The sequence below is a fragment of the Leptodactylus fuscus genome, chromosome 2, assembly GCF_031893055.1.
Source record: "Leptodactylus fuscus isolate aLepFus1 chromosome 2, aLepFus1.hap2, whole genome shotgun sequence".
Classification (NCBI taxonomy): Eukaryota; Metazoa; Chordata; class Amphibia; order Anura; family Leptodactylidae; genus Leptodactylus; species Leptodactylus fuscus.
The window spans coordinates 90,222,515-90,235,157 of NC_134266.1; the positions used below are offsets into that span (position 1 = coordinate 90,222,515).

The following is a 12,643-nucleotide window of genomic DNA, read 5'->3' on the forward strand; positions in this document are numbered from 1 at the left end:
CTAGTCAAGACAAATTTTTCATTTGACTTCAGGCGTCCCACACCTCCGTCCCAGGGCCAGACAGAAATGATCACTGAAAAAGGGGACTGAAATGTTCTGTGCTAACCAAGTGGATATACTAATATAATATGCTTTTAACCTGAGAAGGTCTAATGGCTAAATATTACATCTTTCAAACAATTTTTTATTTTTTTAATGCTTCCCTACCCGCTTATAACTACTGGCACACCTGCATCAGTACTGCAAATGTACAAGCTCCTGCCATCATAATATTAAACTATAGCAGGATTTTATTACTTTTAGAAGCCCAGATACCAATGTGCCTATAAACGGTAACCTGGTGCCTATTAAAATAATGTGAACAGTTTTACTAGTAGAATCATTTTGCTTCACAATAATAACTGTGCTAGCTAAATTAAAAAAATCTTATCTGGGTCAAGTTACAGTATCTAGTGAATTTCTTTATGTTGGCTAGGAATTTCTTCTGGAATCCAGGACAGGACTAGCGATAGATAATTTGAAGCTATGACCACTCACTTTTACTTTCCATCCTCACTTTAGATTGTCAGCTTTTCTGGCTATAAATTGCTGCCATGGCATTGCTGCAGTGACAAAGATTAACTTCTGAAGTCCCTCACGAAGGGTACAGCACATAGTTACACCTTTCATTTCTGGATGCCAGAAATGCACCCCCAGCAATATACTGCAACCTTGGTATTGTATGGGATATGTTCCTACATAAACACTGGCATAAAAACTCCAAAATGTAGACGGATTGGTCCCTGAAAAGGGAACCTATAGGTCTCATACTGAAGTCTCCTGTTCAGCTTGCGGTTCCTCTTTTTTTGGCTTCATTTTGCAGAATCCATGAAGACCACAGAAACATGCAAAGGTAAACTGAGGCATGGACTGTAGTGTTGCAGTTCAGAATGATGACGTTAACCTACAGTAAAAGAGCAAAGTTAGTCATTGTCCCTTATACTATATGTACATAACCTTTGTAATTGGCAAACTATTGTATGTGTAAATTAAATTTAATGAAAATGAATTCACAAAAATAATTCTAATTATATTTTTAATGAACTTAATACAGTACTTACCACGCAAAATTCCTATCTTCCCACAGTATAGATACTTAACCCAGGAATCTCCCCACCCTGCAGTTATTTTAAAACAAGGGGTTTCCCATCTCCTCAGCCTGAGATCTTTGTACTTGTTAAAACCGAACTATATAATTCAATTCACAAGTCAAGTCACAAAATGGACACAAAATAGAACTGAAAAAATTAAGTACAAAATATATCACAATATCAATATTAAGCTTAATCCTCCATTTTTTTTGTATTAATTTCTTTGGTTATGGTCCTTCTATATTGGCAGACTGAGGGAGCAATGATCGGCAATGGACAATGATCGGCAATGGACGTGGGATATTCATTCCCAATCATTCCCAGGATTTATGGCCACTTTACCTGGGTGACAATTTGTCCAATTATTGAGAACTACCGTTCCTAGGAATAGTTATTCCCCATAACTGGCATGTGTAAAGGTGGGGGCAATCGCCTGATAACTTAATGACTATTCGCTGGGTTACTGCAGCTTTTATGTAACACTATGAATTATTGTTTGCCTTCAGCACAATGCCTTGCACTGACTAAGCAAGGGGCTCCCAAACAAATGCAAACTGTATGGGGATGAACAAATGTGTGAGCAATTATTGGGAGAAATATGTTACATAAATGTATAGAAGATTGAGAATAGAAAAAAAAACAAAAAAACACAAAAAACACAAGGTCCACCTGGCCTACCCTTTATATTGTTACCAATTTTCTTAGGATAGACGTGTTTATTCCAGGCATGCTTATACTCTTATACTAGTTACTGTAAATTTCCCAACTACATCTGCTGAAAATTTCTCCAAAGCCTCAGCTACTCTTTCAGTGAAAACATATTTCCGACATTGCATTTAACCCCCCGTCTCCAGTTAATTTCAGAATTCACCCACTTGTTCTTGTGTTTAGATTTCCACTTCTTTCCTCAGGACTATATAAATTAAGTTTTCTCCTGATGCATTCACACTTAAGACCCTCCACCCTTTGTAGCTCATCTTAGGACCCAGTGGCGGATCCAGGGTTTGCGGGGCCCTGGGCAATTGACTTTGGCGGGGCCCTACGCGCAGCGCCCCACAGCAAATTAGGCCCAGCCCACTTTTATGTTGACTCCGCCCATTCTCATTCATTTTTCATGTGATTCCACACAGTATAATCCTCCTACAGTCACCCGTAAATTATATGTCCCCCCTCCATCTCTCCCCCATTTTCATATACACCCTTCATCTACCCCTAGATTCATGTCCCCCCCTCTATCTATGTCCCCAGTTTAATGCCATTCTACCCCTTTATCTGCCCACAGTTTCATGTCCCCCCCGTCTCTGCCCCAGTGTCACGCCTTTCTCCCCCCTTCATCTGTCCCAATGTCATGCCATTCTCCCCCCCTTCATCTGCCCCAATGTCATGCCATTCTCCCCCCCTTCATCTGCCCCAGTGTCATGCCATCCCCCCCTTCATCTGCCCCAGTGTCATGCCGTTCTCCCCCCTTCATATGCCCCAGTGTCATGCTGTTCTCTCCCCCTCCATCTGCCCCAGTGTCATGCTGTTCTCACACACACACACACACACACACACACACACACAAGCTCACCTTTCCTCGTTCCCCCGCAGCTCTCTCCCTCATACACATATTGTAGGCGCGATGTGACGTCATCACATCGCGACTACAAATGCCAGAGCTCAGCGTTAAAACAGGAGCTGCTTTAAACGTCTATGTATTCAGCTCATCGGCGTCCGTAGGGACATGCTGACCCAGGGCCGGCTCCAGGTTTTTATGGGCCCTTGGGCGACAGAGCCTCAGTGGACCCCCTTGTAAAGGAGGCGGGGGAGTCGAGACACTGTGTGTCGCAGATGAAGCGAGTGACGTCATGCAGGAGTGTGGCGTCACCAACTCCATACCTCCCAATTTTTATAGAGTAGAAAGAGGGGTAAAATGTGCGGCGCGATCTGCGCGCCGCGGCAAATTTGGCTCCACCCACTTTTATGTTGATTCCACCCATTCTCATTCATTTATCATGTGCCCGCACACAGTATAATCCTCCTACAGTCACCCGTAAATTATATGCCCCCCTCCATCTCTCCCCCAGTTTCATATACACCCTTCCTCTGCCCCCAGTTTCATGTCCCCCCTCCATCTCTGTCCCCAGTTTCATCACATTCTCCCCCTTCATCTGCCCACAGTTTAATGTCCCCCCTCTTCCCCAGTGTCATGCTGTTCCCCCCTCCCCTTCATTTGCCCCCCAGTTTCATTGGGCCCCCTCCATCTCTGTCCCCAGTTTCATGCCATTCTCTCCCCACCCCCTTCATCTTCCCCAGTGTCATGCTGTTCCCCCCTCCCCTTCATTTGCCCCCCAGTTTCATTGGGCCCCCTCCATCTCTGTCCCCAGTTTCATGCCGTTCTCTCCCCACCCCCTTCATCTTCCCCAGTGTCATGCCGTTCCCCCCTCCCCTTCATTTGCCCCCCAGTTTCATGGGCCCCCTTCATTATGTTCCACCTTAATATTTAATACAAAACAAACACTTACACTCACCTTCTATCACTCACCTTCCATCGTTCCCCCGACGCTCCTCTCTCCAGTCACATACGCGATTAAAGCAGGAGCTGTGACCTCAGCTCCTGCTTAGCTTCGGCCCGGCTTGCGTGTGTAGGCGTGATGTGATGAAGACATCGCGCCTACACGCGCAAGCCGGGCCGGAGCTTTAAAGCAGGAGCTGATCTCACAGCTCCTGCTTTAATCGCGTATGTATTCAGCTCATCGCCGGACGGACACCGATGAGCTGAAATTGTGACAGGCAAGTGCCGGGGGGGCCCCAGAGGCTCTGTGGGCCCCGGCACTTGCCCGACTATGCCGAGCTGACCGGGACCATTTTGTTAGGGCCGCCCCTGTTAGGACCCACTCCCTCACCATACATTGGCATGTCAATACCACATTGCCTTGTTTACATAGGGCACTGTGCTGCCAACAAAAAATAATCTATATTGCCACATTACAGGTGCAATCACCTGATAAACAAGCAAGTGATCACTTGTGGGCAGAACCATCACACTTATCCGGAAAGGAAGTAGCCGATAATGGTCCTACTCTCAGCTCATATAAAACAGTCCTTACATAAGGTACCTTTACACGAAACTGCTACCCACTAAGATAAGAAGATCAACCTACCATTCCCTATCAGTCCTAGAAGAAACAATTGTTTTTTCTGCTTTCATGGAGAACCATGTAATTTTCTCACCACTGCTTACTTACTTTTATATCCACTTGGCACCAAGAAATTACCTACCTAAATACAGTGCAAACTATTTATCTCTACTAAGCACTAATAAACTTACATACACCTTCAAGTGTTACATACCCCATTCCCTAATGACACAGGAAATACCTGTGTACTGTAGTCCCTCTTCTCGAATCCAATGAAATATGTCAATGTTTGTAAAGCGCTGCATAATATGATGGCGCTATACAAGTATACAATAAAAATAGAATAACCTACTTGTACCTTACTATGACAACTGCAATATGTTGTGTTAATGAAACAGATGCACCTTCATAAATGTGGTGTTCAGTAGGCTCTGTCTGAATACTATACAACATGGCAGGGGGAACAAGTGGTATTTGGCTAGTGTACAACTGTGGATCCTCATGGCAGCCACTAAGGAGGGAGGCAAGAAAAGTCTAGTAACATCTGAACAGGTTTGCTCTTGAATAAAACAGACCCATAACCATCAGTCCATTATATCCTTAGTTAGGAGCCATTAACCAGACTGCACAATATTTTTAAGGCCTTGATGGCTAACAGTATAACAGACTTTGGGGTTAGTCTGTTGCCTTCAATAGGGTAAAATATTATGGTGACTATATTGCAAGTATCCTGAAAAACTGGTATCAAGTCATAAAGAAATCCAAATTATGTCCAAGTCACTTTCTATTCTCTAATATAAAGTTCAAGCAAAATCCACAATTTTCTTTTGTGCATTTGGGTGTAAAAGAAAAGCTTAAAACAGACAGAAACACATTAAATGTGTTAATACACAAGACATTGTAGTTGTATTTGTTAATCTTTCCTGTATTCATTCCCAATCTGTCTGATTTCTTCATGTTCACATGAAACAGCCTGGGCAATGATTCACAAATAAAATATTTTATCTCCAATATCTCTGAAAGCTTTGATGCAAGACTGAGAATAAAATATAAAAGAACTGATTCAAAGAGTAAGTGAATAAGAGAATAACTTCATATTATGACTCATATTTATGTGTTGCCATTCATTGCTCTGTAATACCATAATCTTGACTCTTACACATTTAATATTATTTACACCCGTAGAATAGGGGACATAGATCGGCGCTATTTTTAGCGCTAATGAGCTCTCAATTCTAGACCTAGCTTTCTATTTAATAGACAATTAAATATCTATTCGCTAAGGTCAAGGCATGAGGAACCTGATGATACTGCAGCTCCTTATAGAGTCATGGGATTCATGAAATTCTCAGTCATTTTCACATCAATAAATGGAACTGGTAATTAAACCAGTAAAATCCCCTCGCTCTGTCGATCCATAGTGTTTTGAGAAAGACATTAAAATTGATATAACTACAGATATATTAGGAGTACAGACTCACATATAGGTTAGAGTTGATGAAGGTGGATCTGACAATTGCAGCATTCTACAGAAAGCAGAAGGAAAATACAGATACATAAATATACATAGTGATAGAGTTTGAGAGTCATAAGATTGACAATGCAATAAGTATGTAAATGAAAAATAGCGAAGTAATAGGTTTTTAAAGGGAACCTGCCATCATGAACATGGTGTGTATTTTGCAGGCAGCATGTTATAAAGTAGAAGGTACTGCACAGAAAGGAAAGGATTCAGTAGACCTGTCATTTCTTTCTTTCTTTCTTTCTTTCTTTCTTTCTTTCTTTCTTTCTTTCTTTCTTTCTTTCTTTCTTTCTTTCTTTCTAGGTTAGACGGACTAAATGAGTCCAGTGGGCGGTCCTAAAAGTGATTAACAGCTCTCTATAGGCACAATCACGTTAGGACCGCCCACTGGACTCAAATACTCCTTCCAAGCATGAAAACAAAGAAATAAATGCACAAATCACAAGTTATATTGAATCTCTTCCACAAAATTCTTCCTCCTCCTGCTCAGCTACTCCTGTTCTATAGAATGGTTCCTGCAGATTAGACCTCATTTTCATGGGGACAGGTTCCATTTAAGCTGGAGAACGTATATAATTGTTGTTGCCATGAAGAAGGAAACACGCCAGTCACTATCATGGCTCAAAGTTCATCCCTTTGACACATTTCTAGAACGTTACCTAGACATCTTGTTCTGGAGGACAAAATTTGGATTTCCTTGTGTCTCACAATGACTTGGGGGATACCTGGACAAACAAATTGCAGAGAACCTTTCTTTGCCAAGAATATGAAGCCATACCAGGAGACCATTGTGCCTTCTTTGCACATCCCTTAGAATTCATGTCTGGCCTTTTCTGAACTTGTATTATTAAGGGGATAAATCCAATGTATATATGTATGTTAGCTACAGGACACTAAGGAAACAGACGAAACCAACAATCTGTGAACCAAAATATAAGACTGCTCAATTGTATCATGAAATAGTAACTTGTAGATGTCTTTTTCAGGCTCTCATGTAAGGCATGGTCAGTGAAGGTCCACCCTCATCAAGGACCTGCCCATAGAGTACCAACACTATGCCAGTAGGGGGATGTTTGTGGGGAAATAGGAAAGAGGCCTCTAATAAAGCTGGTCATTTGAAGACTGGTGGACCATACTCACTGCACAAACCCTTACAAAAACAAAAAACAAAAAAACAACCAAAAACATCTAAACGGGAACCAGATAGAAACTGTCTAATGTTAGTTGCTTTGGCTGTTATCTCTAGTATTAACATCATGTTCTATACCTAGAGGTAGCCTAGTTTTTTAAACCACTGGTATACAGGAGCCAAGGCGTGAAGAGAGGACTAACCTGGACAAGTTTGTATCCCAGAACTTCAAAACTATCTTAAGGAAATTCAGAGAGCTCTATCAACTGGTGTTGAAGTTTAACCCACAAGAGAGGTGTCTGACATCTGTATAAATACACTCTAGAATGTATGCACAATGCATCTTTAAAATCTTTGTATCTCCAACAAAGAGGCAGAACTCTCTATTAGCACCTGGAGATAATGGTGCAGCATAAAGCCATGTTAGTAAGACACATAAAATCTGTGACATGTGCCATAACTGTTTTTTTTTTCTGTTAAGATGCACAAATTAATTCAGGATTTGCTGATACAGAAATCCACTTGTTATTTTGCATGTTTTCCTATTCCTCTTTGGCACACAAGGGGAATATGTTGCAAAAAAAAAAAAAAAAAAAAAAAGAAGTAGAAGTAGTAACACAACACAATTGAATGTAGTCTCTAGTACCCTGTTAGACCACCTTTAGCTAAGATGAGATAAGGTTGAGTATGGAGGCATACAGGTTCCTTATGGTATCCTGCAGCACATTTCCTGCACACTTGTAGCTTGCTGAAGATGGCATCTCAGCTGATCCCATAAATACTCAATTGGTAATAAACTTTGTAACCAAGAAGTACGAGAAATGCTGTAGTTTGGCCAAGATATACTTGGGAAACCGTTTTTTATGTTTCGGCAAGCATTATCCTGCTGTAAATTGGCAATTGGTAGTCCTACCATGACAGGCAACACATGGGATAATAAGATCTCCTGCACATCTCTCTGAGCTGTTAGGGTAGGTTCACACAGATTTTTTTGGGATGAATGGGAGGAAATCCATGCAAAATCCTTGCAGATGTTGTTCCTTGCGGGATTCGATCCAAGGACTTCAGCGCTGCAAGGAATCAGTGCTAACCACTGAGCCACCATGTTGCCCCGCAGCAAATTTTGACATGGAATCCACCTCAAAATGCGCTACCAAAAACAGCTCCCATTGACTTCAATGGGAGCCGCTCGCTTCTTTTCTCCACTAGCTAGTAATGGAAAAAAGAAGCGACATGCCCTACCTTGCTGCGGATTCTGCAGACTCCCTCCCGATCAGGCCCATTCATTCAGGCCTAATTCAGACTGGAATGCCGTGACGGAATGTTGTTGCACTGCATTGGCAATCCGTCGCAGCTAGCCGCCTAGTATGTTCACACGCAGAATCCATTTTCCGCCATGTGAACATGCCCTTAGTGTCTCTTGTATCATTGTCGTATCCAATGGTTTCTAATATCACCACACCAGCAGCTTAGATAGTGTGTCACTTCACAGCAAAGGCAGGATTAAAGAGACCTTCATACCCAAACTCCAATTTTGTCAGATTCCAAGCAGAACCTGTATTCCAGGCCATAGCAATCCAAGTTTCTTGTTCATGATACCACTGCAAATGGAAGTGATAGTGGCTGGCAGAGATGGGGGGACAAGAAACTGGAGGAAGATGAAGTGAGGGACAAGAAACTGGAGGCAGAGATGGGGGACAAAAAATTGGGGGCAGATGAAGGGGTTGTATAAACTGGGGGAGAGATGGAGGAGGGAGTATAAGTAACAGGTGACTATAGCAGGATTATACTGTGTGGGGGCAGATAAAAAAAAAAAGCATGACAATCGGCAGAATCAACATAAAAGTGGGCGGCGTTAAGTTTCCCGCAGCGCGCGCGGCACATATTTTGACCCTCTTTCAGCTCCTCCAAAGTTGGGATGTATACGTAGGTACAGAGACCTCAGTGCCCATCGAGGGCCAATGGGAGGCGGGGGCGCACAGGGGTTTGCACGTGTGCGCACCACCAATCAGTAGCGCCAGCGATTGCATACATATAAGCGGTTCAGCGCCACCGCCAACCCGCAGACGAAGTCGCGGGTAACTGCTAGTAAAATTATAAACTGGACAACCCATTTAATAATTCAGGCACGTTGCAGGAAGTCCCATGTGCCAGAATTGAAGCCTATGCCATTCTGAAACTGGCATAGGTTTCAGCTATAATTTTGCCAGTTTTCTGCCATATGTTCTAATCAATTGGTTTGGCCCCTTCCTGCCCCACCTTTATCCCTGTCCACGATGGGACACAAAATTAAAAAAAAAAAAAAAAAAAAAGTCATCATTTTTGCACAAACATGCATAACATACATGACTGTCAGATTTAGTATGCCAGAAAACAGGCATGATAAATAGCCCCAGTGGTCTTATTTCTTATGCTATGTATGATATTTATCATCCATATAATTGGGTATATAAAAAGATGGGAACAACAGTAATGTGTCTAGAAGTGTTGTGTAGCAAGCACCCATTCAACTTCACTGGTGAATGTCCCCTTTGCAGTACATGGCTTTCAGCCCTACGTGAGGTAGAAATGCAATCACATAGGAATAAAAAGCCATATACCACAGCAGGAGGATCTCAGAGAGTGGGATCATTACACATATACCATGTATTTTAGTTACGGTCCTATTCATTCTATACTATTAATGTAGCTACAAATATCAAACGTAATACAATTTGTAATATACAAACATCAAACACATTCCTAACCTTAAAATATGGTTTATATATTACAAATAACCTCTCCCGTTGCATTAATACATCAAACATGCTTACATACTCAGACATTTTAGACATCAGTATCACATACTTATCATCCTACTGCAGGAGCCTAAAATATACTGTAGTTCAGGGTTGCTATTGTGCTACCTCAGCAAACTGTGCAAAGAGGTTTTATATACGTACAGCCTGGTGAAATCCTAACAAAGAAGAATATTCTAGATAACAGACAAAGTGTTTAGAGATGAGCAGTATTCATAAAGAATAGGCAGAAATAAAACCTGTAAATATCATGTCTACAATACAATCAGAGTGAATGATAAATGACATACTTATAATATAGCACATACACAGAGTATATAGCACGCTGAAGCATGGTGCCTCTCGGGGAATGGAAATAAGAACCAGCAACATCTGCTAATCTGGAAACCCTCTCCTGGCCGCCTGCCATGGGCCTCCCCACCACTCCAAGAACCCCTACATCTGTGATGGGTAGACCCCAATGTCTTTGTCTAAGAAATCCCACCCCCACCACAGCTTTACCTGCTTCAGCACATCCTAAGTTGTCCAGCAAAAGAGAAAACTCCTACTTTAGCTCTCTCATCTGATTCTGATAGTATAAGGTTTCTTTCTCTTGCAGTCTCTGCCCATGTAGTCACCTTTTCCCTCACTTCTGTCTCTTTCTACGTCTGTTTTTCCTTTCGCTAAATGTCTGCTCTTTTCTTTTCCTCTACGCTCCCAGAAAGGGACCCATCAGGCCTGCAGTGAACACTCGAGATGGATGAAGGAGGGGGATATGGGGGGTGAAGTGGGTGAGATTGAAAAGGGGGGAGTAGAGGGTTTGGAGGCAGAGCTAGAGGGAAGGGGGGTCAGGTATTTTGCCTTCTCTATTCCTGAAGGAGCCAGTTAACAAAGACTCCATTCAGCGGTTTCTAGTCTGTGAAATAGAAAATGCAACAGGCTATTATGTGAGCCCCATCTCTACACCTCCCAACCAGACCCTGAAGCAGCTTCTGATCTGTGCACCTGCTGCCATCCTCTACTGACTATCCACTTTGCAGGTGTCTTATAGAAGGGATAATAGAAAATAAGAATTTATTTTATGAAATAAAGAAAGGGAGGTAATAAAAAGTAATGTCAAGTTCAGAAAAAAAAATTAAATGGCTACCTGTTTACTTGAACATTCATTTTACTTTCATAATACTTATAGGTCAAATTTATTTTTCACTGAATTCATTTCTATGCTATTCTCCTCTGTCTGCTATCATTCTGTTGGCACAACCATTTTCCATTTTACTAAACTGAACTAAAGCATACAGGCCAAAGAAATACCATCCTTTGCAATACGTGAGGATCAATAACAGCGCTACAGGTATCTGACAAATGACAACCAGTCACATCCGGCAACAACTGATGTCAACTATTCTAATACTGATTGGGACTGGAGGTTGGTTCAGGTTTAGGGTCTCACACATGGCGGAGTCCTGGCACAAGACCTACAGTATTAGGGGCCACACGGTGGCTCAGTGGTTAGCACTGCAGCCTCGCATCGCTGGAGTCCTAGTGTTCAAATCCCGCCAAGGGCATAAAACCATCTGCAAGGAGTTCATATGTTCTCCCTGTGTTTGCATGGATCTCCATCCCATATTCCAAAGACATACTGATAGGGAAAAATGTACATTGTGAGTTCTATGTGGGGTTCACAATCTACATTAAAAAAAAAAAAGACCTACAGTATTTGACTCCTTAGTACATATCTGCACAGCCTCTGTACTACCCTACAGCACCCTTTACATTGCCCCCATTAGCATACCAGTTATTGGATATACATTTGCAAGGAGCCATATATAAGGAGATAAAACCCCTCTATATGCTCCATCCAGCATCCATTTTATTTTCTAGAGGATTTCTACAGCAGAGGACTCATTGAACTATACAGTATTCCTATTATGGCTCTATATAAACTGGAGTTGTAATATGGCTGTATGCAAAATTATATTTCCCTTGCTTACTAGCAAAAATGTAACCTACAAGGTTCCCATTCATAAAAACAACAGTATAGAACACTTATACAAGTTACATGTTTTGCTACTTCTAAATGACTGATATTGTTGAAAGAGATGGCTCATATAGTGGCAGCCAAGCAAAAACCACATGTGGAAGAAACTTGCTAACCTGAGGAAGTTCAATGGATTCAGAATGTTGATAGCAATAACCGTTTTACATTGTATGGCCATTAGTTGGACATGGGAGAGTTGTTTTTGGGCACATGCGGCTACCACATTCCAGCCTGTGTGTGAGCCATCAGCTTTACTTATACATTTATACATTTACAATCTCAGATATAGCAGGTTGTAAACTCCTGCCTTAAAAAACAAACAAACCAAAAAACCCAACAACCTTAAAAAAATCCTAATGTCGCTGAATATGGACTAATGAACACAAGATTAACTATTACAACTACTGGAGTACTGCAACTTCTTTTGCACTTGGTTAATTTGAGAAGTGGTTAGAAGCTTAAGGGGGCATTCACACGAAGTAAAGTGGCGCTGATTCTGGCACGATAACTCGCATCAGAATCAGTGCTGTGAAAAAAACAAAAAACTCCCATTGACTTTAATGGGTTCCGTGCGGAAAATGGAAGCCATTGAAGTCAAAGGGAGTCTTTTTTCAGTTCTGATTTAGCCGCGAGTTATTATGCCACAAACAGCACCACTTTACTCCGTGTGAATGCCCCCTAAGGCTGAGTTCAGAAGGGGTTTTTTGGTCAGGATTTTAAAATCCTGACCAAAAAAAACCGCCTTCCATTGAAATCAATGGATTCCTTTTTTCGCGAACAGTTTGTTGCTGCTCCTGAAAAAAGAAGCGACATGCTCTTTGTTCAAGCAGATGCCGCGGCCAGACATTCGCCTGAAGACACTCCCTCCCGTCTAGGCCCATTCATTTGGGCTTAATCTGGAGCGGAGTGCTGCATTGCACCGGCATCC

The 12,643-nt window shown here is 42.0% G+C and overlaps 1 protein-coding gene across 2 annotated transcripts in view; it reads right to left on the reverse strand.

Moving 5' to 3' along the window:
• Window positions 1-359: 359 nt before the first annotated feature.
• BLACAT1 (BLACAT1 overlapping LEMD1 locus) overlaps window positions 360-12,643 on the reverse strand; it is a 33,532-nt gene continuing 21,248 nt past the window's right edge. Inside the window, exons 3-4 of one of the 2 annotated variants that reach the window (XM_075264210.1) lie at window positions 5,731-5,775; window positions 360-943 (exon numbers count right to left, since the gene is read on the reverse strand). In XM_075264210.1, the coding sequence (XP_075120311.1) occupies window positions 805-906 (102 nt within the window). In that variant the 5' untranslated portion in view covers window positions 907-943; window positions 5,731-5,775 and the 3' untranslated portion in view covers window positions 360-804. The remainder of the gene's footprint in view (window positions 944-5,730; window positions 5,776-12,643) is intronic. The other variant, XM_075264211.1, reaches the window with a different exon arrangement.